Source organism: Ambystoma mexicanum, chromosome 11 (assembly GCF_040938575.1).
Source record: "Ambystoma mexicanum isolate Mex_15411 chromosome 11, UKY_AmexF1_1, whole genome shotgun sequence".
NCBI lineage: Eukaryota > Metazoa > Chordata > Amphibia > Caudata > Ambystomatidae > Ambystoma > Ambystoma mexicanum.
Genome location: NC_090934.1, coordinates 1,297,423,186 through 1,297,450,273, shown reverse-complemented (window position 1 = coordinate 1,297,450,273; position 27,088 = coordinate 1,297,423,186). Strand labels below are relative to the sequence as shown.

The 27,088-nt window shown below is 50.2% G+C and overlaps 1 protein-coding gene across 1 annotated transcript in view; it reads right to left on the bottom strand.

Annotated features, from left to right (window-relative positions):
• FBN1 (fibrillin 1) overlaps positions 1–27,088 on the bottom strand; it is a 643,598-nt gene that overhangs the window by 334,957 nt on the left and 281,553 nt on the right. Inside the window, exons 9-10 of the mRNA XM_069624792.1 lie at positions 18,248–18,406; positions 14,451–14,630 (exon numbers count right to left, since the gene is read on the bottom strand). Coding sequence (XP_069480893.1) covers positions 14,451–14,630; positions 18,248–18,406 — 339 coding nt within the window. The remainder of the gene's footprint in view (positions 1–14,450; positions 14,631–18,247; positions 18,407–27,088) is intronic.

Below are 27,088 nucleotides of genomic sequence, written 5' to 3'. Positions count from 1 at the left end.
GGCCTGCACTTAGGTTGACAGGTGGAGACCTAGAAATATCAGGTCCTGCAGTTAGGATGACAGGGGAGACCTGGAAATATCAGGTCCTGCAGTTAGGGTAGAAGGGGGGAGACCTAGAAATATCAGGGCCTGCAGTTAGGGTGACAGGGGGATACCTGGACATGTCAGGGCCTGCACTTAGGGTGACAGGGGGAGAGCTAGAATTGTCAGGTCTTGCAGTTCGGTTGACAGGGGGAGACCTGAAAATGTCAGGACCTGCAGTTAAGGTGGAAGGGGGAGACCTAGAAATGCCAGGTCCTGCAGTTAGGGTGACAGGGGGAAACATAGAAATGCCAGGTCCTGCAGTTAGGGTGGCAGGGGTAGACATATACATGCCGGGTCATGCAGTTAGGGTGACAGGGGGAAGACATGGAAATGCCAGGTCGTGCAGTTAGGGTGGAAGGGGGATACCTAGAAATGTCAGGTCCTGCAGTTAGGGTGACAGGGGGAGACCTGGAAATGTCAGTGCCTGCAGTTAAGGTGGAAGGGGGAGACATAGAAATATCAGGTCCTGCAGAAAGGGTGACCGGGGGATACCTGGAAATGTCAGGTCCTGCAGTTAGGGTGAAAGGAGGAGACCTAGAAATGCCAGGTGCTGCGGTTAGGGTCGCAGGGGAGACCTGGAAATGTCAGTTCCTGCACTTAGGGTGACAGAGGGAGACCTGGAAATGTCAGAGCATGTAGTTAAGGTGACAAGGGGAGATCTAGATTTGCCCGGTCATGCAGTTAGGATGACAGGGAGAGACCTGCAAAGGTCAGGACCTGCAGTTAGGGTGGAAGGGGGAGACCTAGAAATGCCTGGTCCTGCAGTTAGGGTGACAGGGGGAAACATAGAAATGCCAGGTCCTGCAGTTAGGGTGGCAGGGGAAGACATATACATGCCAGGTCATGCAGTTAGGGTGGCAAGGGGAAGACAGAGAAATGCCAGGTCGTGCAGTTAGGGTGGAAGGGGGAGACCTAGAAATGTCAGGTCCTGCAGTTATGGTGATGGGGGAGACCTATAAATGTCAGGTCCTGCATTTAGGATGACAGGGGAAGACCTAGAAATATCAGGGCCTGCAGTTAGGGTGACAGGGGGGAGACATAGAAATATCAGGTCCTGCAGTTAGGGTGGAAGGGGGAGACCTAGACATATCAGGGTATGCAGTTAGGGTGGCAGGGGGAGACTTGGAAATGTCAGGGGCTGTAGTTAGGGTGACAGGGGAGACCTAGAATTGTCAGGTCCTGCGGTTAGGATGATAGGGGGAGACCTAGAAATATCAGGGCCTGTAGTTAGGTTGACAGGGGGAGACCTAGAAATATCAGGTCCTGCAGTTAGGGAGGCTGGGGGAGACCTGGAAATGTCAGGGCAGACAGTTAGGGTGAAAGGGGGGGGCTAGAAATGCCATGCCCTGCAGTTAGGGTGATAGGGGAAAACATGGAAATGCCAGGTCCTGCAGTTAGGTTGGCAGGGGGAGACATACAAATGTCAGGTCCTGCAGTTAGGGTGGCAGGAGGAGACCTAGAAATGTCAGGTCCTGCAGTTAGGGTGACAGGGGGAGACCTGCAAATATCATGGCCTGCACAAGGTTGATAGGGGGAGACCTAGAAATATCAGGTCCTGTAGTTAAGATGACAGGGGAGACCTGGAAATATCAGGTCTTGCAGTTAGGGTCGAAGGGGGAGACCTAGAAATATCAGGGCCTGCAGTTAGGGTGACAATGGGAGACCTGGACATGTCAGGGCCTGCAGTTAGGGTGACAGGGGGGAGACCTAGAAATATCAGGTCCTGCAGTTAGGCTGGAAGGGGGAGACCAAGACATATCAGGGCCTGCAGGTAGGGTGGCAAGGGGAGACTTGGAAATGTCAGGGCCTGCAGTTAGGGTGACAGTGGGAGACTTAGAATTGTCAGGTCCTGCAGTTAGGGTGACCGAGGAGACCTGAAAATGACACGTCCTGCAGTTAGGGTGGGAGCGGGGGAAGATCTAGGAATATCAGGGCCTGCAGTTAGGGTGGCAGGGGGAGACCTGGAAATGTCAGGGACTGCAGTTAGGGTGACAGGAGGAGACTTAGAATTGTCAGGTCCTGCAGTTAGGGTGACAGGGGGAGACCTAGAAATATCAGATCCTGCAGTTAGGGTGACAGGGGAGACCTGGAAATGTCAGGTCCTGCAGTTAGGGTGGAAGGAGGAGACCTAGAAATGCCAGGTGCTGCGGTTAGGGTGTCAGGGGGAGACCTGCAAATGTCAGTTCCTGCAGTTAGGGTGACAGAGGGAGACCTGGAAATGTCAGAGCCTGCAGTTAGGGTGACAGGGGGAGACCTAGAATTGCCAGGTCCTGCAGTTAGGATGACAGGGGGAGAACTAGAAATGCCTGGTCCTGCAGTTAGGGTAACAGGGGGAAACATAGAAATGCCAGGTCCTGCAGTTAGGGTGGCAAGGGTAGACATATACATGCCAGGTCATGCAGTTAGGGTGGCAGGGGGAAGACAGAGAAATGCCACGTCGTGCAGTTAGGGTGGAAGGGGGAGACCTAGAAATGCCAGGTCCTGCAGTTAGGGTGACGAGGGAGACCTATAAATGTTAGGTCCTGCATTTAGGATGACAGGGGAAGACCTAGAAATATCAGGGCCTGCAGTTAGGGTGGCAGGGGGAGACATAGAAATATCAGGTCCTGCAGTTAGGGTGGAAGGGGGAGACCTAGACATATCAGGGTATGCAGTTAGGGTGGCAGGGGGAGACTTGGAAATGTCAGGGGCTGTAGTTAGGGTGACAGGGGGAGACCTAGACTTGTCAGGTCCTGCGGTTAGGATGATAGGGGGAGACCTAGAAATATCAGGGCCTGTAGTTAGGTTGACAGGGGGAGACCTAGAAATATCAGGTCCTGCAGTTAGGGAGGCTGGGGGAGACCTGGAAATGTCAGGGCAGACAGTTAGGGTGAAAGGGGGGGGACCTAGAAATGCCATGCCCTGCAGTTAGGGTGATAGGGGAAAACATGGAAATGCCAGGTCCTGCAGTTAGGGTGGCAGGAGGAGACCTAGAAATGTCAGGTCCTGCAGTAAGGGTGACAGGGGGAGACCTGCAAATATCATGGCCTGCACAAGGTTGATAGGGGGAGACCTAGAAATATCAGGTCCTGTAGTTAAGATGACAGGGGAGACCTGGAAATATCAGGTCTTGCAGTTAGGGTCGAAGGGGGAGACCTAGAAATATCAGGGCCTGCAGATAGGGTGACAATGGGAGACCTGGACATGTCAGGGCCTGCAGTTACGGTGACAGGGGGGAGACCTAGAAATATCAGGTCCTGCAGTTAGGCTGGAAGGGGGAGACCAAGACATATCAGGGCCTGCAGTTAGGATGGCAAGGGGAGACTTGGAAATGTCAGGGCCTGCAGTTAGGGTGACAGCGGGAGACTTAGAATTGTCAGGTCCTGCAGTTAGGGTGACCGAGGAGACCTGAAAATGACACGTCCTGCAGTTAGGGTGGGAGCGGGGGAAGATCTAGGAATATCAGGGCCTGCAGTTAGGGTGGCAGGGGGAGACCTGGAAATGTCAGGGACTGCAGTTAGGGTGACAGGAGGAGAATTAGAATTGTCAGGTCCTGCAGTTAGGGTGACAGGGGGAGACCTAGAAATATCAGATCCTGCAGTTAGGGTGACAGGGGAGACCTGGAAATGTCAGGTCCTGCAGTTAGGGTGGAAGGAGGAGACCTAGAAATGCCAGGTGCTGCGGTTAGGGTGTCAGGGGGAGACCTGCAAATGTCAGTTCCTGCAGTTAGGGTGACAGAGGGAGACCTGGAAATGTCAGAGCCTGCAGTTAGGGTGACAGGGGGAGACCTAGAATTGCCAGGTCCTGCAGTTAGGATGACAGGGGGAGACCTGAAAGGTCAGGACCTGCAGTTAGGGTGGAAGGGGGAGACCTAGAAATGCCTGGTCCTGCAGTTAGGGTAACAGGGGGAAACATAGAAATGCCAGGTCCTGCAGTTAGGGTGGCAAGGGTAGACATATACATGCCAGGTCATGCAGTTAGGGTGGCAGGGGGAAGACAGAGAAATGCCACGTCGTGCATTTAGGGTGGAAGGGGGAGACCTAGAAATGCCAGGTCCTGCAGTTAGGGTGATGGGGGAGACCTATAAATGTTAGGTCCTGCATTTACGATGACAGGGGAAGACCTAGAAATATCAGGGTCTGCAGTTAGGGTGGCAGGGGGAGACCTGGAAATGTCAGGGCCTGCAGTTACATTAACAGGGGGAGACCTAGAATTGTCAGGACCTGCAGTTAGGTTGACAGGGGGAGACCTAGAAATATCAGGTGCTGCAGTTAGGGAGGCCAGGGAGACCTGGAAATGTCAGGGCAGTCAGTTAGGGCGGAAGGGGGAGACCTAGAAATGCCTGGTCCTGCAGTTAGGGTGACAGGGGGAAACATAGAAATGCCAGGTCCTGCAGTTAGGGTGGCAGGGGTAGACATATACATGCCAGGTCATTCAGTTAGGGTGGCAGGGGAAAGACAGAGAAATGCCAGGTCGTGCAGTTAGGGTGACAGGGGGAAACATAGAAATGCCAGGTCCTGCAGTTAGGGTGGCAGGGGCAGACATATACATGCCAGGTCATGCACTTAGGGTGACAGGCGGAAGACAGAGAAATGCCAGGTCGTGCAGTTAGGGTGGAAGGGGGAGACCTATAAATATCAGGGCCTGCAGTAAGGGTGGAGGGGGACACCTATAAATGTCAGGTCCTGCATTTAGGAAGACCTAGAAATGTCAGGGCCTGCAGTTAGGTTAACAGGGGGAGGCCTAGAATTGTCAGGACCTGCAGTTAGGTTGACAGGGGGAGACCTAGAAATAGCAGGTCCTGCAGTTAGGGAGGCCGGGGAGACCTGGAAATGTCAGGGCAGTCAGTTAGGGTGAAAGTGGGGGACCTAGAAGTGCCATGCCATGCAGTTAGGGTGACAGGGGAAAACATGGAAATGCCAGGTCCTGCAGTTAGGTTGGCAGGGGGAGACATAGAAATGTCAGGTTCTGCAGTTAGGGTGGCAGGGGGAGACCTAGACATGTCAGGTCCTGCAGTTAGGGTGACAGGGGGAGACCTGGAAATGTCAGTGCCTGCAGTTAGGGTGACAGGGGGAGACCTGGAATTGTCAAGTCCTGCGGTTACGATGATAGGGGGGACCTAGAAATATCAGGGCCTGCAGTTAGGGTGGCAGGGGGAGACCTGGAAATATCAGGGCCTGCACTTAGGTTGACAGGTGGAGACCTAGAAATATCAGGTCCTGCAGTTAGGATGACAGGGGAGACCCGGAAAGAACAGGTCCTGCAGTTAGGGTAGAAGGGGGGAGACCTAGAAATATCAGGGCCTGCAGTTAGGGTGACAGGGGGAGACCTAGAAATGCCTGGTCCTGCAGTTAGGGTGACAGGGGGAAACATAGAAATGCCAGGTCCTGCAGTTAGGGTGGCAGGGGTAGACATATACATGCCAGGTCATGCAGTTAGGGTGACAGGGGGAAGACATGGAAATGCCAGGTTGTGCAGTTAGGGTGGCAGGGGGAGACCTGGAAATGTCAGTGCCTGCAGTTAAGGTGGAAGGGGGAGACATAGAAGTGTCAGGTCCTGCAGAAAGGGTGACCGGGGGATACCTGGAAATGTCAGGTCCTGCAGTTAGGGTGAAAGGAGGAGACCTAGAAATGCCAGGTGATGCGGTTAGGGTGGCAGGGGAGACCTGGAAATGTCAGTTCCTGCAGTTAGGGTGACAGAGGGAGACCTGGAAATGTCGGGGCATGTAGTTAAGGTGACAAGGGGAGATCTAGATTTGCCCGGTCATGCAGTTAGGATGACAGGGAGAGACCTGCAAAGGTCAGGACCTGCAGTTAGGGTGGAAGGGGGAGACCAAGAAATGCCTGGTCCTGCAGTTAGGGTGACAGGGGGAAACATAGAAATGCCAGGTCCTGCAGTTAGGGTGGCAGGGGAAGACATATGCCAGGTCATGCAGTTAGGGTGGCAAGGGGAAGACAGAGAAATGCCAGGTCGTGCAGTTAGGGTGGAAGGGGGAGACCTAGAAATGTCAGGTCCTGCAGTTGTGGTGATGGGGGAGACCTATAAATGTCAGGTCCTGCATTTAGGATGACAGGGAAAGACCTAGACATATCAGGGCCTGCTGTTAGGGTGGTAGGGGGAGACCTGGAAATGTCAGGGCCTGCAGTTAGGTTAACAGGGGGAGACCTAGAATTGTCAGGACCTGCAGTTAGGTTGACAGGGGGAGACCTAGAAATAGCAGGTCCTGCAGTTAGGGAGGCCGGGGAGACCTGGAAATGTCAGGGCAGTCAGTTAGGGTGAAAGTGGGGGACCTAGAAGTGCCATGCCATGCAGTTAGGGTGACAGGGGAAAACATGGAAATGCCAGGTCCTGCAGTTAGGTTGGCAGGGGGAGACATAGAAATGTCAGGTTCTGCAGTTAGGGTGGCAGGGGGAGACCTAGACATGTCAGGTCCTGCAGTTAGGGTGACAGGGGGAGACCTGGAAATGTCAGTGCCTGCAGTTAGGGTGACAGGGGGAGACCTGTAATTGTCAAGTCCTGCGGTTAGGATGATAGGGGGGACCTAGAAATATCAGGGCCTGCAGTTAGGGTGGCAGGGGGAGACCTGGAAATATCAGGGCCTGCACTTAGGTTGACAGGTGGAGACCTAGAAATATCAGGTCCTGCAGTTAGGATGACAGGGGAGACCCGGAAAGAACAGGTCCTGCAGTTAGGGTAGAAGGGGGGAGACCTAGAAATATCAGGGCCTGCAGTTAGGGTGACAGGGGGAGACCTAGAAATGCCTGGTCCTGCAGTTAGGGTGACAGGGGGAAACATAGAAATGCCAGGTCCTGCAGTTAGGGTGGCAGGGGTAGACATATACATGCCAGGTCATGCAGTTAGGGTGACAGGGGGAAGACATGGAAATGCCAGGTTGTGCAGTTAGGGTGGCAGGGGGAGACCTGGAAATGTCAGTGCCTGCAGTTAAGGTGGAAGGGGGAGACATAGAAGTGTCAGGTCCTGCAGAAAGGGTGACCGGGGGATACCTGGAAATGTCAGGTCCTGCAGTTAGGGTGAAAGGAGGAGACCTAGAAATGCCAGGTGATGCGGTTAGGGTGGCAGGGGAGACCTGGAAATGTCAGTTCCTGCAGTTAGGGTGACAGAGGGAGACCTGGAAATGTCGGGGCATGTAGTTAAGGTGACAAGGGGAGATCTAGATTTGCCCGGTCATGCAGTTAGGATGACAGGGAGAGACCTGCAAAGGTCAGGACCTGCAGTTAGGGTGGAAGGGGGAGACCAAGAAATGCCTGGTCCTGCAGTTAGGGTGACAGGGGGAAACATAGAAATGCCAGGTCCTGCAGTTAGGGTGGCAGGGGAAGACATATGCCAGGTCATGCAGTTAGGGTGGCAAGGGGAAGACAGAGAAATGCCAGGTCGTGCAGTTAGGGTGGAAGGGGGAGACCTAGAAATGTCAGGTCCTGCAGTTGTGGTGATGGGGGAGACCTATAAATGTCAGGTCCTGCATTTAGGATGACAGGGAAAGACCTAGACATATCAGGGCCTGCTGTTAGGGTGGTAGGGGGAGACCTGGAAATGTCAGGGCCTGCAGTTAGGTTAACAGGGGGAGACCTAGAATTGTCAGGACCTGCAGTTAGGTTGTCAGGGGGAGACCTAGAAATATCAGGTCCTGCAGTTAGGGAGGCCGGGGAGAGCAGGAAATGTCAGGGCAGTCAGTTAGGGTGGAAGGGGGAGACCTAGAAATGCCTGGTCCTGCAGTTAGGGTGACAGGAGGAAACATAGAAATGCCAGGTCCTGCAGTTAGGGTGGCAGGGGTAGACATATACATGCCAGGTCATGCAGTTAGGGTGACAGGGGGAAACATAGAAATGCCAGGTCCTGCAGTTAGGGTGGCAGGGGTAGACATAGAAATGCCAGGTCCTGCAGTTAGGGTGGCAGGGGTAGAAATATACATGCCAGGTCATGCAGTAAGGGTGGCAGGGGGAAGACAGAGAAATGCCAGGTCGTGCAGTTAGGGTGGAAAGGGGAGACCTATAAATGTCAGGACCTGCAGTAAGGGTGGAAGGGGGAGACCTATAAATGTCAGGTCCTGCATTTAGGATGACAGGGGAAAACCTAGAAATATCAGGTCCTGCAGTTAGGGAGGCCAGGGAGACCTGGAAATGTCAGGGCAGTCATTTAGGGCGAAAGGGGGGGACCTAGAAATGCCATGCCCTGCAGTTAGGGTGACAGGGGAAAACATGGAAATGCCAGTTCCTGCAGTTAGGTTGGCAGGGGGAGACATAGAAATGTCAGGTCCTGCAGTTAGGGTGGCAGGGGGAGACCTAGACATGTCAGGTACTGCAGTTAGGGTTACAGGGGGAGACCTGGAAATGTCAGTGCCTGCAGTTAGGGTGACAGGGGGAGACCTGGAAATGTCAGTGCCTGCAGTTAGGGTGACAGGGGGAGACCTAGAATTGTCAGGTCCTGCGGTTAGGGTGATAGGGGGAGACCTAGAAATATCAGGGCCTGCAGTTAGGGTGGCAGGGGGAGACCTGGAAATATCAAGGCCTGCACTTAGGATGGCAGGGGGAGACATAGAAATATCAGGTCCTGCAGTTAGAATGACAGGGGAGACCTGGAAATATCAGGTCCTGCAGTTAGGGTAGAAGGGGGGAGACCTAGAAATATCAGGGCCTGCAGTTAGGGTGACAGGGGGAGACCTGGACATATAAGGGCCTGCACTTAGGGTGACAGCGGGAGAGCTATAATTGTCAGGTCCTGCAGTTAGGGTGACAGGGGGGGAGACCTAGAAATATCAGGTCCTGCAGTTAGGGTGGAAGGGGAAGACCTAGACATACCAGGGCCTGCAGTTAGGGTGGCAAGAGGAGACTTGGAAATGTCAGGGCCTGCAGTTAGGGTGACAGGGGGAGACATAGAATCGTCAGGTCCTGCAGTTCGGTTGACAGGGGAAGACCTGCAAATGTCAGGACCTGCAGTTAAGGTGGAAGGGGGAGACCTAGAAATGCCAGGTCCTGCAGTTAGGGTGACAGGGGGAGACATAGAAATGCCAGGTCCTGCAGTTAGGGTGGCAGGGGTAGATATATACATGCCAGGTCATGCAGTTATGGTGGCAGGGGGAAGACATGGAAATGCCAGGTCGTGCAGTTAGGGTGGAAGGGGGAGACCTAGAAATGTCAGGTCCTGTAGTTAGGGTGACAGGGGGAGACCTGGAAATGTCAGTGCCTGCAGTTAGGGTGGAAGGGGGGAGACCTAGAAATATCAGGGCCTGCAGTTAGGGTGGCAGGGGGAGACCTGGAAATGTCAGGTCCTGCAGTTAGGGTTACAGGGGAGACCTGGAAATGTCAGGTCCTGCAGTTAGGGTGGAAGGGGGGGACCTAGAAACATCAGGGCATGCAGTTAGGGTGGCAGGGGGAGACCTGGAAATATCAGGGCCTGCACTTAGGTTGACAGGGGGAGAACTAGAAATATCAGGTCCTGCAGTTAGGATGACAGGGGGAGACCTATAAATACCAGGTCCTGCAGTTAGGGTGGAAGGGGGAGACCTAGAAATATCAGGGCCTGCAGTTAGGGTGACAGGGGAGACATAGAAATATCAGGTCCTGCAGTTAGGGTAGAAGGGGGAGACCTGGACATATCAGGGTATGCAGTTAGGGTGGCAGGGAGAGACTTGGAAATGTCAAGTTCTGCAGTTAGGGTGACAGGGGGAAGACATAGAAATATCAGGTCCTGCAGTTAGGGTGGAAGGGGGAGACCTAGACATATCAGGGCCTGCAGTTAGGGTGGCAGGGGGAGACCTAGAATTGTCAGGTCCTGCGGTTAGGATGATAGGGGGAGACCTAGAAATATCAGGGCATGCAGTTAGGTTGACAGGGGGAGACCTAGAAATATCAAGTCCTGCAGTTAGGGAGGCTGGGGGAGACCTGGAAATGTCAGGGCAGACAGTTAGGGTGAAAGGGGGGGACCTAGAAATGCCATGCCCTGCAGTTAGGGTGACAGGGGAAAACATGGAAATGCCAGGTCCTGCAGTTAGGGTGGCAGGGGGAGACCTAGAAATGTCAGGTCCTGCAGTTAGGGTGACAGGGGGAGACCTGGAAATGTCAGTGCCTGCAGTTAGGGTGGCAGGGGGAGACCTAGAATTGTCAGGTCCTGTGGGTGGATCACAGTGGGAGACCTAAAAATATCAGGGCCTGCAGTTAGGGTGGCAGGGGGAGACCTGGAAATATCATGGCCCGCACTTAGGTTGACAGAGGGAGACCTAGAAATATCAGGTCCTGCAGTTAGGATGACAGGGAGACCTGAAAATATCAGGTCCTGCAGTTAGGGTGGCAAGGGGAGACTTGGAAATGTCAGGGCCTGCAGTTAATGTGACAGTGGGAGACTTAGAATTGTCAGGTCCTGCAGTTAGGGTGACCGGGGAGACCTGAAAATGTCACGTCCTGCAGTTAGGGTGGAAGGGAGGGAGATCTAGAAATATCAGGGCCTGCAGTTAGGGTGGCAGGAGGAGACCTGGAAATGTCAGGGACTGCAGTTAGGGTGATAGGAGGAGACTCAGAATTGTAAGGTCCTGCAGTTAGGGTGACAGGGGGAGACCTAGAAATATCAGGTCCTGCAGTTAGGGTGACAGGGGGGACCTGGAAATGTCAGGGTCTGCAGTTAAGATGGAAGCGAGAGACCTAGAAACGTCAGGTTCTGCAGTTAGGTTGACAGGAGGAGACCTGGACATATAAGGGCCTGCACTTAGGGTGAAAGGGGGAGAGCTAGAATTGTCAGGTCCTGCAGTTAGGTTGACAGGGGGGGAGACCTAGAAATATCAGGTCCTGTAGTTAGGGTGGAAGGGGGAGACCTAGACATACCAGGGCCTGCAGTAAGGGTGGCAAGGGGAGACTTGGAAATGTCAGGGCCTGCAGTTAGGGTGACAGGGGGAGACGTAGAATCATCAGGTCCTGCAGTTCGGTTGACAGGGGGAGACCTGCAAATGTCAGGACCTGCAGTTAAGGTGGAAGGGGGAGACCTAGAAATGCCTGGTCCTGCAGTTAGGGTGATAGGGGGAGACATAGAAATGCCAGGTCCTGCAGTTAGGGTGGCAGGGGTAGACATATACATGCCAGGTTATGCTGTTAGGGTGGCAGGGGGAAGACATGGAAATGCCAGGTCGTGCAGTTAGGGTGGAAGTGGGAGACCTAGAAATGTCAGGTCCTGCAGTTAGGGTGACAGGGGGAGACCTGGAAATGTCAGTGCCTGCAGTTAGGGTGGAAGGGGGAGACCTAGAAATATCAGTTCCTGCAGTTAGGGTGGCAGGGGGAGACCTGGAAATGTCAGGTCCTGCAGTTAGGGTGACAGGGGAGACCTGGAAATGTCAGGTCCTGCAGTTAGGGTGGAAGGGGGGAGACCTAGAAATATCAGGGCCTGCAGTTAGAGTGGCAGGGGGAGACCTAGAAATATCAGGGCCTGCAGTTAGGGTGACAGGGGGGAGACATAGAAATATCAGGTCCTGCAGTTAGGGTGGAAGGGGGAGACCTAGACATATCAGGGCCTGCAGTTATGGTGGCAGGGGGAGACTTGGAAATGTCAGGGCCTGCAGTTAGGGTGACAGGGGGAGACCTAGAATTGTCAGGTCCTGCGGTTAGGATGATAGGGGGAGGCCTAGAAATATCGGGTCCTGCAGTTAGGTTGACAGGGGGAGACCTAGAAATATCAGGTCCTGCAGTTAGGGAGGCTGGGGGAGACCTGGAAATGTCAGGGCAGACAGTTAGGATGAAAGGGTGGGACCTAGAAATTCCATGCCCTGCAGTTAGGGTGACAGGGGAAAACATGGAAATGCCAGGTCCTGCAGTTAGGTTGGCAGGGGGAGACATAGAAATGTCAGGTCCTGCAGTTAGGGTGGCAGGGGGAGACCTAGAAATGTGAGGTCCTGCAGTTAGGGTGGCAGGGGGAGACCTGGAAATGTCAGTGCCTGCAGTTAGGGTGGCAGGGAGAGACCTAGAATTGTCAGGTCCTGTGGTTGGATGACAGGGGGAGACCTAAAAATATCAGGGCCTGCCGTTAGGGTGGCAGGGGGAGACCTGGAAATATCATGGCCCGCACTTAGGTTGACAGGGGGAGACCTAGAAATATCAGGTCCTGCAGTTAGGATGACAGGGGAGACCTGGAAATATCAGGTCATGCAGTTAGGGTTGAAGGGGGAGACCTAGAAATGTCAGGGCCTGCAGTTAGGGTGAGAGGGGGAGACCTAGAATTGTCAGTTCATGCGGTTAGGATGATAGGGGGAGACCTAGAAATATCGGGTCCTGCAGTTAGGTTGACAGGGGGAGACCTAGAAATATCAGGTCCTACAGTTAGGGAGGCTGGGGGAGACCTGGAAATGTCAGGGCAGACAGTTAGGGTGAAAGGGGGGGGCCTAGAAATTCCATGCCCTGCAGTTAGGGTGACAGGGGAAAACATGGAAATGCCAGGTCCTGCAGTTAGGTTGGCAGGGGGAGACATAGAAATGTCAGGTCCTGCAGTTAGGGTGGCGGGGGAGACCTAGAAATGTCAGGTCCTGCAGTTAGGGTGGCAGGGAGGGACCTAGAATTGTCAGGTCCTGTGGTTGGATGACAGGGGGAGACCTAAAAATATCAGGGCCTGCCGTTATGGTGGCAGGGGGAGACCTGGAAATATCATGGCCCGCACTTAGGTTGACAGGGGGAGACCTAGAAATATCAGGTCCTGCAGTTAGGATGACAGGGGAGACCTGGAAATATCAGGTCATGCAGTTAGGGTGGAAGGGGGGAGACCTAGAAATATCAGGGCCTGCAGTTAGGGTGACAGGGGGAGACCTGGACATGTCAGGGCCTGCACCTAGGGTGACAGGGGGGAGATCTAGAAATATCAGGTCCTGTAGTTAGGGTCGAAGGGGGAGACCTAGACATATCAGGGCCTGCAGTTAGGGTTGCAAGGGGAGACTTGGAAATGTCAGGGCCTGCAGTTAGGGTGACCGGGGAGACCTGGAAATGTCAGGTCCTGCAGTTAGGGTGACAGGGGTGACCTGGAAATGTCAGGGTCTGCAGTTAAGATGGAAGCGAGAGACCTAGAAACGTCAGGTTCTGCAGTTAGGTTGACAGGGGGAGACTTAGAATTGTCAGGTCCTGCAGTTAGGATGGAAGGGGGAGACCTGGAATTTTCAGGGCCTGCAGTTAGGTTGACAGGGGGAGACCTAGAATTGTCAGGTCCTGCAGTTAGGGCAGGGGTGTTGCTAGGTCTGGAAAGGATCTGGGGCTACACTAATGTCGGGATTGTCGGGACTCGGGGCTAGCACACCTTTTGGTTGTAGAGCTGAGATTCTATCTGGGGCTACAACCAAAAGACCCGGGGCTATAGCCCCTTTAGCCGCCCCCTAACAACGCCTCTGAGTTAGGGTGACAGGGGGAGACCTAGAAATACCAGGTCTTGCAATTCGAGTGACAGGTTGAGACTGAAAAATGCCAGCTTCTGTAGGTAGGCTGGTCCTGTGGGGAGAACTTGAAATGTCAAGTTCTTCAGTCAGAGTGACGGAGGGGAGGCACAGGGATGCCAGCTTTGGGAGTCAGTGTGACCGAGGAGAAGCCAAGCGTGTCCAGACACTGCAGTCAGTATGCCAAGGGAGAGGACCGGGGATGGCAGGCTCTGGAGTGAGCGTGACTGGGTGAGATGAAGAAATGCCAGGCTGTGCAGTCAGAGAAGCCGAAACAGGCCAGACTCTGTTTTCCAGCAGCCCCATAATCTGCCCCACAGAGCCTGCACATTCCAACACACACATGATGCATCCGTTTGACCCACACACCACTCGTTCCACTCACACCCCCATCACATGCATTCATTCCCCGGCCTATTTTGCCCCCCTTTTATCTTTCTTCCCCTTTCTAATTCCTTTTCCTATACGCGCCTGTGTGTCACAGCCCAGAGCTGGATAATCTGCTACTCCAGTACTCAGGGGAAGGTAATAAGAAAATGGACTGAAGAGTTGGAATCTGGCAACCCTAAATTATAAATAAAGACTTGCATGAAAAATCTCAGTGGATGGTTACCCTATTTGAGGGATCACACCCACTGGGAATTAATGGCTTACGGCGCTGTTTGTTGAGGTCACAGTAGCAGCATTACCCGGTGCAGGGCATTTAAGGGGAACGTTTCAGCAGCAGGGCATATCTTTCTGGGATGCTTAAGTGGTTTAAAGATGCAGTTGGTTGCATTGTATTGCAATTGTCATTTATATAGCACCTTTTACCATTATTATAGTCTCAAAGCGCTAGATGGTTGTGCGCAATCACATGCAGCAAATATCAATGGGACTATTTCTTAGATGCTTTAATTCTTACATTTATTTTCTTGCCATTAAGCATTGGCACAATATGTTTGAACAATTCTTTGAGTTCTAAGTGATATTCTTGTACCTGGGGGTCCACGGGACGGGAATGCATCTGGAAACCGACCAGGATGGACCCAGGGGGGGAAGAGACCACCAGAGGGGCCCCCAGGCTGCACTATAGGAGGTCCTGGAAGTTCAGGCCTTCCGGGCAGAGGGCCGACACCGGGCACTAAGTCTGCCACTATGCAAAGTTTACGATACTCATCTGAAATAGAAAAAAGACAACAATTAATCCACATGTAAAAACCCTCCTCTGGGCAGCAAACAGACTCTGATCTATTTAACACAACACCATTCATACAATATATATATATTACATTATTTTAAAGAAAAATGCAGAAGTGTGAAGTCTTTATGTAGTTACATCACATGGCCATCTAGCAACTAATGAACTACCTCCCCATCAATTTCAGCGTCCCCATGCTTGAATATGCTCTCTCACTACTGATGACCTGCTTAAAAAGGCGCCATGATGTCATCATTTTGCGACAGTATGATTTGTTTACAGTGCCTGATACTCGAGGTGCTGTTCACGGCCTGCCATCAAACTCAAAACCTTTTTAAACAGTGTCTTCATTTAACTTTCAGAGTCTGAATCCACAACTCTACAATCGGAGCGTACATGGAACCCATATGAACAGACTGACACATCTAGTCTAACAGACAGTTTCCATTATCCACTGAGGTATTGCAACACATGGGGAGGAGGTGACAGCCAATCGGTTTGCTCAAAACTCATGCTTTATTCGCAGATTCAGGCCTGCATTGCTTGTTAGCTTAGCTTTGCCTCCCCCGCTTTATGCTTGCAACACCACAATTCAGTTTCTCTTTAGATACAATTAAATTAGCAATATCGTTCTGCATGTTTTCTTCACTGCTCTGACATTGGCTTAGTCCCTTTTCATACTTCATTATACGTATAGTAATGAAGAGAGAAAAAAGACTTCAACGAGATGTGCTGAGAGGGAGACAAAACCCACAGAAAGATATGTTTTTTATTAATTTCTTTAGTACCAATTTTTCCTCTCGTCAAGCCCTTTTTAAGCACGCTTACTTTGCTGGAGCCCTGTAATAAAGTGCCCTGCCTAACTCTGAAGGTTTAGGATGGGGTGGTGCAGTGGGCTGGGTACCGCCACCTGCTACGTAATGCAGAACCCAAGGCAGGCATGGGTACGAAGCCTTGGTCTCCTGGAACTGTAGCCCACAAGTTTTCCAAGGACATGTCGCATGAGCCTAACATTTAGTATGTTTGCTTGAAAGAAAAAGATTATGGAGAGCTATCAAGCATGGAGGGCAACTCCTGCATGCTCAGGTCCCTGTACCCGGGTGCAGAAATCATATCCAGAACCACAAGGCGAAGCAGAGGGACCCGAACTGAGACAAACAACTTGGGCAACTAACCAGTCTCTTCACAAGGTCTCTACCCACACGTTCCTATGGTTAGTTAGGTTAAGGGTGTGGCAGGCAGAGATGAGAGCCCTCCCCCATAGGGAAGAACGAACCAATCCAACGTTCCACATCAAACTGCAAGGCGATCGCACATGCACACCCATCAACCAATCTCATAAGGAGACAGACCTAATTTCTCATAAGAGTGCAGGTGCACTGTGGAGACAAGGCCCGATAAAAGTGAGGCCCCATGCGGCGGAAGGCAGTGGGAGGTTAGAAAAAGTGGAGACAAGGAGAAGGAGCAAGCTGGAAATGAGAAGATGTCAGGACCCTGCATTTCTGGGTATCGCAAGCTAGACCGTCAGGTGGGATATAAACCTTCCTCCCGACAACAAGTCAAAGGGCCGTAAGAAGGCTACGAGCCCCCATCGCAAGCTGAACAGTGATAACAACAAGTGAGCAGTATAAATGTTTAATCAGGTGCAACCCACTCCTTACCATGGATGTATTGTACCTTAGAGAGTAGAGAGATCCGCCCAGCACTCCCGGTGGTAGAAGCATGGGGACAGAAGCAACTAAACAAACCACAAGGTCCTGACCGACACTGAATGAGGGCACCACTAAAATAACTGATCCTCTAGTACCAAAGACAGTTCTTAGGCACTTTTCAACAGAGGGTCCTGATAAGAAGACACTAACAGTGTCAAAAAGGGGGCAGGGTCACTGGAAAATGCCAGAGAGGCCGTTCTGGAAACATGTGAGCCCAACAAGAGCCGAGGGGAAGGGGAAGTAACACCCAAAAGTGAGGAGAAACACACAGAAATGCAAGGCTCACTACACACAACAGGTAAGGTCAGTGCAGATTAATCCAGATGCCATCTGTAGAGCAGATGAGGATCAGAGGACAACAAGACCAAACAACACTGCAGTGTAAATACAGGGGCAGGTGCAAGGTCACAGCCAAAAGTCAGGAAAACTGGATGAAAAAGACAGAATTCAATGAATCCCAACAACAGCGAGGATCCGTCGGACAGCCAGCTGAGAAGCACCGCTCTGCGTGAATCTGGGGCTTTCACTTCTGCATCGACAGACAACAAAATGGCCATTGTCATTGGAATGAGTGCATGCTGTCTACGAGGGCGTGCGCAAGCCCGATATCCTGAGAATCGTAGCTCCCCAAACGCTGTGCCTGCTGCAGATGTCAGGGTGACTTCCACACAGAGGCATAGACATTTGGTTTTGCTGGCGGGGGCTAGGGAGGGTGGCAGCAACAACAACAAAAAACAGTCACATTGTAAGTGTAGGGACTTTTATGAAATTGGTCTCTCCCGGGTGTGCCCAGACCTGCTCCTACAAGTTATCGAACAGCCGTTGGCACGCTGTGGTTCGGGGGAAAAGAGGAGATGGTAATGAGGATGCTGGGCTGCAGTTGGCATGGCGGTCAGAGAATAAGGGGGACCCACCCTCCAGCCCAAAAAGAGGAATGAAACCTTTGGATGAGGACATGACCATGGAGGGGTATGGACCATAGAAAGTGGCTGGCTGAAGGGGCAGTGGGGTAACATGATCATCCACATGAGTGTTTAACCCGCGAAAGGCCCTCAAGCAATCTGAGCATGTTGTGCATTCCATATGCCGACTAGTAGGTGACGAGGATATGCCAACCAACGTGAAGTGGCTATCAGCTTTGTGGACCAGTAGACTGGATGACAAACATTCTTCAATCAATAAACATGCATCCTTCTGGTAGGATAGGCCCCACCTTTCTGCCTCCCTAATAATGTATGTAGTTTCTCATTCACTCAGATCCTCTTTCATGCTAACTTGCCAATACAGAGGTAACACCATTAGCAAGGCCAGGCATTGACCCTTTGCAGCTTCTCGCCAAGGGCATCCTTTGCACCGCCTTCAAACCTGGCACCACCACTGCCCCCTCCAATGACTATGTCATGCCAATTCTCAGTGTCCCCCACCCGAATCGTCCCTATGGCCATGTGTCTATGCCCATGGAGGGAATAGCCTTGCCCCAAATGGTGTGCATACTCCAAAGAAGCAAAAAGAGCCCGAAAGACAAAATCAGTAACATTACCTCCCCACAGAAAGTCAGAAAACTATTATTTATGACGAAAAAGACAAGAAACACGACCTATTTGCAACAATAACACAGTTGCTATAAACTCATGGTTTGAATGAGCAGCTAATCTAGATCTAGTCTCAAGGTATGTAGCATAGTCTCCCGCGCGTGTAGGGTTCATCATTATGCATCTGGAAAATGGCCCCACTCTCCCAAACACTGACACATAAGAGCCATTGTTTTTCAAGCAGAGATGGGCTGTCTTTAAGGATATTACATGCGGTCAGAGATACTGTATGTTTCGTATAAATTACTTTAAGTATACCACCCATCTATGATCACACGGCAAAACAACTTACCAGTTCCTCGGATCGGGCACATTTCAGGAGCGCTAGTTGTTGCCGCTGACCAACACCGTCCACTGTCACAACAGCATTGCATTTTGGGTAAGAGCTGCTGCCTTTGATCTGCACAGCGTCCGCCCACCAAAGAGTTGAAGCAATAGCCTGGGCGTACATCTGATGAATAGAGAAAATTGAGAATGACATATCGGTTCGCATAATGTTGGAGCATACCTGCTTCTTTAGAATACATTTCCTCACAACACAACAGTATTTTATTGAATACATTTCGGGAAAGAAAGGCAAAAGGTAACTGGATGGAGATTTGTAGAGTACAAACCGAAACAGTTTTGTCGTTTCGCTCATCAATACTCAAGGACAACACACTTCAACAGAAATGTGAAAAAATTGACACTTCAAACAGAGATTAAATTCTACAGATAAAGTTATGCTTGAGTGTCTAATTGATCTAAAAAATACATTATACAGTCTTGTTTGAAAGTAATTTAATTAATTAAAGAGCTGATAGTTTAAGTGGACACTACCTATTATTTCTAGGGTTGGGTCTATTTGACCTAAAACATTTGACCTAATCACATTTGATCGAATTTATTTGAATTTGTGTTAGGTCTAAAATGCAGGTGGAGACCCCCCTCATCCCCCTACTTCCCCACAACCTAATCTATACCCTTACCCACCCCTATATATATATATATATTTTTTTTATTATTATTTTTTTTATTATTATTATTTTTTAAATAAATATGACCAAAGAAAGGTCAAATAAATTCGATCAAAAGTTTTAGGTCAAATGTTTTTAGGTCACTTATGCTAATCCCTATTTCTAGAATGATGTACATCTCCCTGCCTCCACATTTCAGGCATTGGGATGCTCCAATAACCACATATTGATCTACCTCCCGTTCTGAGGCCACACATCCCGAGGCTTTGGCCCTCCTCACTGGGTTGGCAGTCAGAGTGCTTCATGGTTTTATTCTAAACGTGTTCTGCTCATTGGTGTAATGGTTAACACACAAGGCAGGGTTCTTCATAACATCTCTATCCATATTTACTCATCCAATTCGTGCCCTGAACCTTTTCTCTGTTGTAGGAAATTGATTTGTTCTCTAGGCCCAAAATTAAACAGTGACAGTGACCGTAAGCTGTTCAATGTGTGAGCGAGAACAACAATTAATGAGGAAGAGCACTTGCTTTTGCCCACATGGTTGGCATACCTCTTTCTGATATTGAGGAAAATGGAATTCAGGTGTGAAATGTAATGAAAGTGGACAATATGCTATTTTCCAATTGAGTAATAGAGAACGGTGATCTGAGGATCAGAGGTAAGGTGTTCCAAAGGGACAGGCAAAGAGACAATAGTCTGAGGTGATCCCTGGGAAGAAAGCTCAATTTTCCAATTGTTAAGGATCAGTAGGAAGAATTATAAATAGAGCAACAAGGCACATGGCACATGGCAAGTGCGGGTCCCTGACGCCCAAGACTCATTCATGTCATCCATTCCCTGCGAAAACCAAGACCCCTGCCTCTCTTTTGCAGTTCCTTGTTCAGTCCAGGCTTATACTGCCAATGTCAAAAAATAGTTTCGAATAATGAGTGGTAGACACAGAGTTAGGGCACTGTTTAATTGTCCAGCATCCTCTGGGCAGGCTCAGCTACGATGAAAAGGAATCAGGGATATGGGTGTGCTTTCCAAATCAGACCCGTCTATTTGCCCAGGAATTACGGGAGGCCAGAGCACCCCCATATCCGTGATAATAGACATCCTCTCACACTGAGAACTCAACCAGCAGCCATGGCTGACCGAAGCCCGAGTCATGGGTCCACTGGAATATTGCAACATAACATACATGGGCTTCATGAATGAAGTCCACCAGGCATGCACAACATGGTGGTGGAACTGTGCATTAACTTGAAGAAAGTAATAGCACACACCCCTCCACCTAAAAAATACTCAACTGGCACCTGGGGGGCGAAGGAGCACAATGCAGAGTTAATTCTACTCCGGGTAAGTTCGTCATTAGTAGTGAAAAGTAAGGTTGCAAAACATTGCACCGCTATCCTTGCATATTGAACTTCATTCCTTGGCAATCTGGCTATAATTGGCTACATGTCTACAAGATGGGGTGGGGGGCAGACCCCCCAGGGTGTGAGACACAGCTGTCTCTTTTTATCATTGCCCTGACAGGCTTCCTGTGATTGCAAGCCTTAAGCTGGCAAGAAGCAGCAAGTATGTCAGCGACTGAGAAGTGCCACGTTGACTTGGCAACCACCTTTCATGACCATACTTGAGCGCCCTAGGTCTACTGCACCATGAGTCAACTACCTTTTCATTGGTGAGTGTGCGCCAGGCTTTGCCTCCTGGGACAGAACCCTGCTGGCATAGGTTGTCGGTAGCTCAGAAAGGTTATTGGTATGAATTGTATATTGGCAGAGAGACGGGTAGCCGTGCCTGAGATACGTGCTGCTTGGGCCATGGGCTTGCTTATGAAGAGTGCTGACTGCTCATGATGCAGGCTGGTGCACTGCACACTTGATGTAGTTAATGATTGCTTAATTCCTGCCTGATGCCTTGGACGACACCGTCCACGTCCTTGCAGGACCAGCTTTAAATCAAGGCGCCACAGTTCGGGCTGACAGCTCTGACACAGCTAAGCAGTTAAAATAGTTCTTGTGAAAGATATGTAAACACTTGACTGCCAAGGGCATGGCCACGTCCTCAGCAAACCCGCTGTAATTGCACGTGTGGGATTTCAGACTTTATTTTAACAGCAGCACTTCGGTTAATAAAGATATTTTTATTTAAAAGGTTTTATATTGCCTACTCTATCTCGATGACCTCCTGTCCTAACTGGACCAGAAAACTGGTCAGCCACCGCAGAACATCTGCCATCCCAATTGTTTATGTCAACTTGGAAAAGTTGGTCTTCCCCCAACTGATCTGTCATATTGAACTTGTTGGTTGCCTCCATGACCATCAATCTGAATTCCCGGGCATCCAGAGAGACGGAAACTGCTCTCCTGAACATCCGTGAAGATCTGCTCGCTAACCTTGACTGCAACTCTCCTGCTGTTCTCATGCTGCTCGATCTCTCCTCTGCCTTTCACACGCTAAACCATTCTATCCTCATAAAAAGGCTATGTGATACCCACGGCATCACGGACCGGGCCTGGATTGGCTGACCTCCTTCCTAACTAACGACCCTTCCCAGGTGCAACTGGGAACTTTCTCCTCCACCACCGAACTCTCTGCTTGCGGCGTTCCCCAGGGCTCTTCAATTTCTACCTCGCCCCTCGTGCCCACCTGATCTCCTCCTCTCATTTCCAGTGTGATACTGATGACAGACAGCTTTCCTTCAAACCTCCCTCTACTATCTCCTCTTCCTCCTCTTTCATTCTTGCTTGTCTGACTGCTAATCAGGCACGTTGTGCAACTAATGATCTGTGTCTTAATGCAAGTAAGACTGAGATCCTTCTTATTGGGCCACGTGTGCCCTGTTTCCCTTCTGCCCTCTGGACTCCCTCCTTAGGCCCACTACCCTCAGCATCCAGTAATGCCAAAAATCTCAGAGTCATCTTCGACTCCTCTCTCTCCATCATCCCTCACATCTTGGACCTTGCCAAGAAACCCCACTTTGAGCTTCATCTCCTTAGATGCATTCTAACTTTCCTCACCTTTCCCCAGAAGCTCAATGTCTCCAGGGGTCTGGTCCTCTCCAGGCTGCACTACTGAAACAACTTCTACCTCAATCTTCTCCTTTCCTCCCTCCGCCCCTTCTCCAGAATAGAGTCGTATCCTTGGCCTCAAGGCCAGAGACTGCATCACCCCAGCCCTAAAATCTTTTCACTGGCTTGCGGTGGCCACAAGGATCAAGTTAACGACCCTCTGGATCATCCACAAGACGTTCTGGGGCCTGAGACCCCAATATCTCCAACTCTCTCTCCCAAAATACCTCCCTGTTCGGCCCTCCACTCTTCTAGCTCAAACTCTGTGCTGATCAAACACTTCTCCAAGCAGAGAGTCGGGGTAGGTCTCTCTCTCCGGCTGGTGCCTCCCTTTGGAACAGCCTCCCTGCCCATCCCAGACTTGAGCCAGACATCCTTAAGTTCTGGACAATTCTCAAAACTCTTCTTTTCTCTATCTCTTTTCCTCTCACCCTTCCAAGGTAATTTGCACATTGCCACTGGAACTGGCGGCCTGGTCCTTTATGAGTCCTACAGGTTACCAGGCCCTCTGCCCAGTCAATACCAGCACCCACCACCCTGAGCACTACCCTCTGGGCCCCCAGCTGGGCGACTGTGCTCCCCGCCTTGGGACACCTCTGCCCTCACACTTAGCCAATTGCCTCCTCCTCTGGCACTTCCCCTCCTGGGCTCACAATAGCTCTTGCCTATACCTGTTCGCTTCTCTGCCCTCCCTTCCCTCAACCTTTGACAACCAGCCATAATTGCTTCAAATGATAAATTAGTGAAATGGCATGCTCCTCGAGGGAATGATTCCCAATAATAGACGTATCAACGTGCACTGTGCACACAAATCCCACGGCTCGCAAAGCGCCCCTTCGTTCAGAGATCCGCGCCAGACATTCCGTAATCAGACGTTTAGCAGTCTCTAAATAGCCCATATTAAAGCATATGCAGTTACGCAAGGAAAGATTACATTTCTGCCGTGGTCCAAGGACCGCTAAAGTATTAACCACATTACATTTCAATCTCATATATTCAGTTCTGTGTTAATATATGACCCTGTTTCGGGATGACTACATCTGCCATTTTTATAATCCTGGCTATTGGTCTTGGTAGATAAATCAATCCATGTTTGCTCACTACAAATTGGGGTTTTAAATATATGTTGCAGAAAAATCATGAATTACATTTTTATAGTTTTATGAAATAAATTGCAAAACAATGAGCATTTCAGAAAGTTGTTCTTCTCTCTTCCAGATTGAATCACTATGTGGTGGTATTTGAGAGAATCTTGCTATGCTCTGATTGGAGAAAGGCAGGAGAGTGCACAAAGATGCGAAGGTAAGAGCTACTATGATTGAGAAAGACTCACCTACTAATCACTCTTCTCACTATAAAATACATGTTGCTGAGCTACTTTATCCTAGGGTCCCTCCATTTGGCACTTAAAAACAACGACTTAAAGAAGATAAAGGATATCTTATAGCAGCGGATCGTGTCCAACCATGCTCTTTGAATTATTCACAGGAATATCGTAATGATTTTAAAGCACCACGCAAAGGCTTTCAGTCAGTATGCCATTCTCTTTCTCACTTACACCTGAAGCAAGAATTCTACCAGAGAAACTCCTTTGCAAGTGTTTCACATCAGTATCCCACTAAGGATACTTGTGGTGTTGGAGGTTGTACCAGATTAGAAGTGTGAATCATTATCTATGATTCCCAGCAAATTCGTCTCTATCATCGATGAAAATGACCCACTCAGCTTTATGATGAACTACAGATGAGTCCAATTGCTACCACTGTTAGCATATCCAGGGCCAATGAACCATAGGATGCAAAGTTGGCAGAACACAGAACATTGGTCTCATTCAGTTGACTGAATTAAAACAGAAATCAGAACATTTGTGCTTGCTGTCATGATGGCAAGTTCTAACCCTGCCATGCATTTTGTAAGGACTGGAGCCAACCAACTTGGTATATTCAACTTTGTTGCGCCTTAATTAATTGTAACATGTTTAAGAAATCAGTGTATAGCTACCCATACAGTGTTGCGGTTAATACGTTTTTGTGGTGGAATCGGGAGAAGGTAAATTGATGAAAAAAACACAGAATCAACGTTGCATCTCTTATGAAAGGGACAGACTGAGCAAAGACTGGTAAGGTGATAATAGGCCTCATTACAAATCTAGCAGAAGTAGCAAAATGTGTCAGTAACCGAATTACCAACACTTTTACCATTCTGCCAAATCACAGGTAACGGAAATTGGGCAGCAATTAGCCCACTCTTAAATCCACCAGACGAATTACGTACTGACAACAACATCAGGTGGTCCTTTCTCTGTTGCTATTACGTTCAGTCGAATAAGCCCTTCAAAGAAATGTTAAATCCACGGTATTACAAGGTGAAACACCACCAAAATACTGCCAAATACACAGTGCGGTTACCTCCAGCTAAGCGATAGGATAACATTTCTGCAAGACTGTATATATTTATTTAATAAGTAGTAAATAGTGGGCCCACACTCAATGATGATTTTGCTTTCCTCAATTATTGGTTAAATGTTAATGTCTTACTACACAACACCCTTGCCCTCCCTCCAACCACATCTGCAAAACCACTGCCTTCCCAGCAACCTCATACCCTGCACACGTGCTCTCCCTCCACGCTCCTCCTCAGCATACATTACCTTTCTTTGCAGAGAAAAGTCCTATTCACGTGACCATTTTTCCAGGACAGGTTCCTCAGCTAGGGACCATGTGACTGATCGTTGGTACCAATGACAGGGGCTCCCTTCAAGTGACTCTTCAGTCGGGGTGGCAAAAGTGGGCTGCATTGTCAGAAGCAGTGTCATCTGCATCGTCTCTGTGCCTAAATATATTGCCACTGCAAGCTCAAGTACGCTTTGGCCCACCACAGCATTTTATTCCTCTGCAACAGTGAGGTTGCGGTACTGCCCTTCTGTCGCCCTAGCCATCAGTCGTGATGAGTCATGCACGACACCTCTCATTGCCTGCAGGTGTTGCAGCTTCTGCCCTGCAATATTTTCAATGCACTCCTGGTGCTGTGCAATATATTTAAGCCTGGTGCATATTCATTATAGTGTGCACTGGGGCTCGCTCTCAGGGTTATGGACAGGGGAAGGGTTGTCACAATGGTACCCCCCGCCCCAAGCAACGTTATTCACAGATTCTATGGCCTCATCATCAGTCCCTGTATAGTGTCCTGATGCTGTTTCCCCTGAATAGGTTGAGCACGTGAGAAGAGGTCAGGGGGGCCTGGGGATTGGTCATCATTTGAGCCATCCCTGTGGTAGGCAGTGTAACTTCTGCGACGATCGGAAGCGTGTCCAAAGGCTGGGTGTTCTCTACAGGTGTCTGTATGTTGGAGGTGGTGTGCCAGATGTAGCGCCTGCTGCAAGAGAAGTCTCCTGGTGGTGGTGGTGACAGGTGAAGAGGCTGCAGCAGGAGTGTTGTCTGTGGTGGTGGTGATGGTGGCCACTGCTGCTGAGAAGGTGGACGTCTGGATGGTGGTTGCAGCTTACTTGCAGTCACTTGAGGCAGATGTTTGCTCGCCAGAGGTCTACTGGTGTTTGCCAAGAGTGCAAGGAGAAGGCGTGGTGGCTAAGATGCTGGTGGATGGTGTCGTCCCCTCTGTTGTGTTTGACCAGAGGTGCTTGGCACATCTTTCTCTGCCCTCATGAGAAGTGAAACGGGTTGGGTATAGGGCTGGGTATGACATTCATGCATTCTGGAGGATGCTGGCCTAAGGCCAATAGGAGAGGGGAGGGTGCATATGCTGGGCTAGGTCTCTTCTGCCATTCGCTTGCGATGTACACACGCCTTAATAGGCGTGGCCAGGGGCTTAGGTTTCTCAGGGTTTTGTTGAAATGTGCCCCCTCTGGTTAGCTCTGTGTAATCGGCATAATATTGAACCACCATCATGGACGGGGTATGCTTTTATTGGCCACACGCAGAAGTACGATGATGAATGGGTGTGACCTGGCATACCTGTTCATCCATTGGCATGGTTGGACTAGGGCATGGAGAAATTTGCTCTGGGCCTGCCATTGGTGTGGATTCTCTTTGGCAGAAGAATTTCTCCTGTGGCCTTTGCATTTGTTCGGCCCGTTGTTGACACTGGTATTTTCAATGAGGGTTTGACAGTGCTGGATGCTTTTTCGATGCATGTGGCCATCAGGGGATTTGGTTTGGCATATGGCTACGGCTTTCTATGATTCACCCATCTCCAGAAATTGCACCTTTTTGACATAACACTCGCGCATATCTTCAGACCTTTTTGGGTGTCACATGCATATTATTGCCTCAAGAAAACTCCAATGGAGTTTGCACCGTAGCCTCTGCTTGGCCATTGTGACCATCTGATCCCATAGGAAGGATAGCTCAGGGGCAACGCGTTTGTCTTGGAAGCAAGACAACGCAGTGCAACACAGGTTCGAATCCCAATCCCGGGCTTAGAAACCACTCGCTGGTATAAGGCATGTTATAAATGAACATTAAATAAATAGCCTTGCAGAGTGCCTTTGGCTAGGGTAGGAGGGTATGCAATCACGTCACAGAGATGACTTTCCGCTCAAAAAGTACTCACCATTCTCGGGTTGACTGCCTGATCCAACCACTGTTCCTCCCTTATCCTGCAGGCCAGCCATGTGGAGGATACAGTTGACTCGGTCCTTCCACGGTATGAGGATGAGTGGCTCAACTGTGCCGAATCCCATGGCAGCTGGCTCGGATCAGAGGATGTACACTATACTCAGCCCCCCGGCCTTTGGCATATTCCACCTCTTGCAGCAGTCTTCCCTGGCACGAGGGACACTGGCCAAACTACCACCTTGTAACGTACCTCTGTACAGTTGGTGTTCTTCTGGTCAGTTGTGTCGCAATGCTGCACTCCAAAAAGCTCCTCGGTCTTTCTTATCATCTCACCAGCCAGAACCTGGAGCTCTGCCTTGTTGAATTTGAGTTTTCACACCCGTTTTTCTGAACTCTTCACTTTGCCTTTTTCCCTCTTCGAGATTGGCAGTACGCGCGGGTTGGGATGGCAAGAGAAAATGGGTGATATTGGGTGGATTAAGTTTTCATAAATGGCCGCCCACTGAGCTTCCCGTTTATCGAATGATGCTATTTCTTTGTG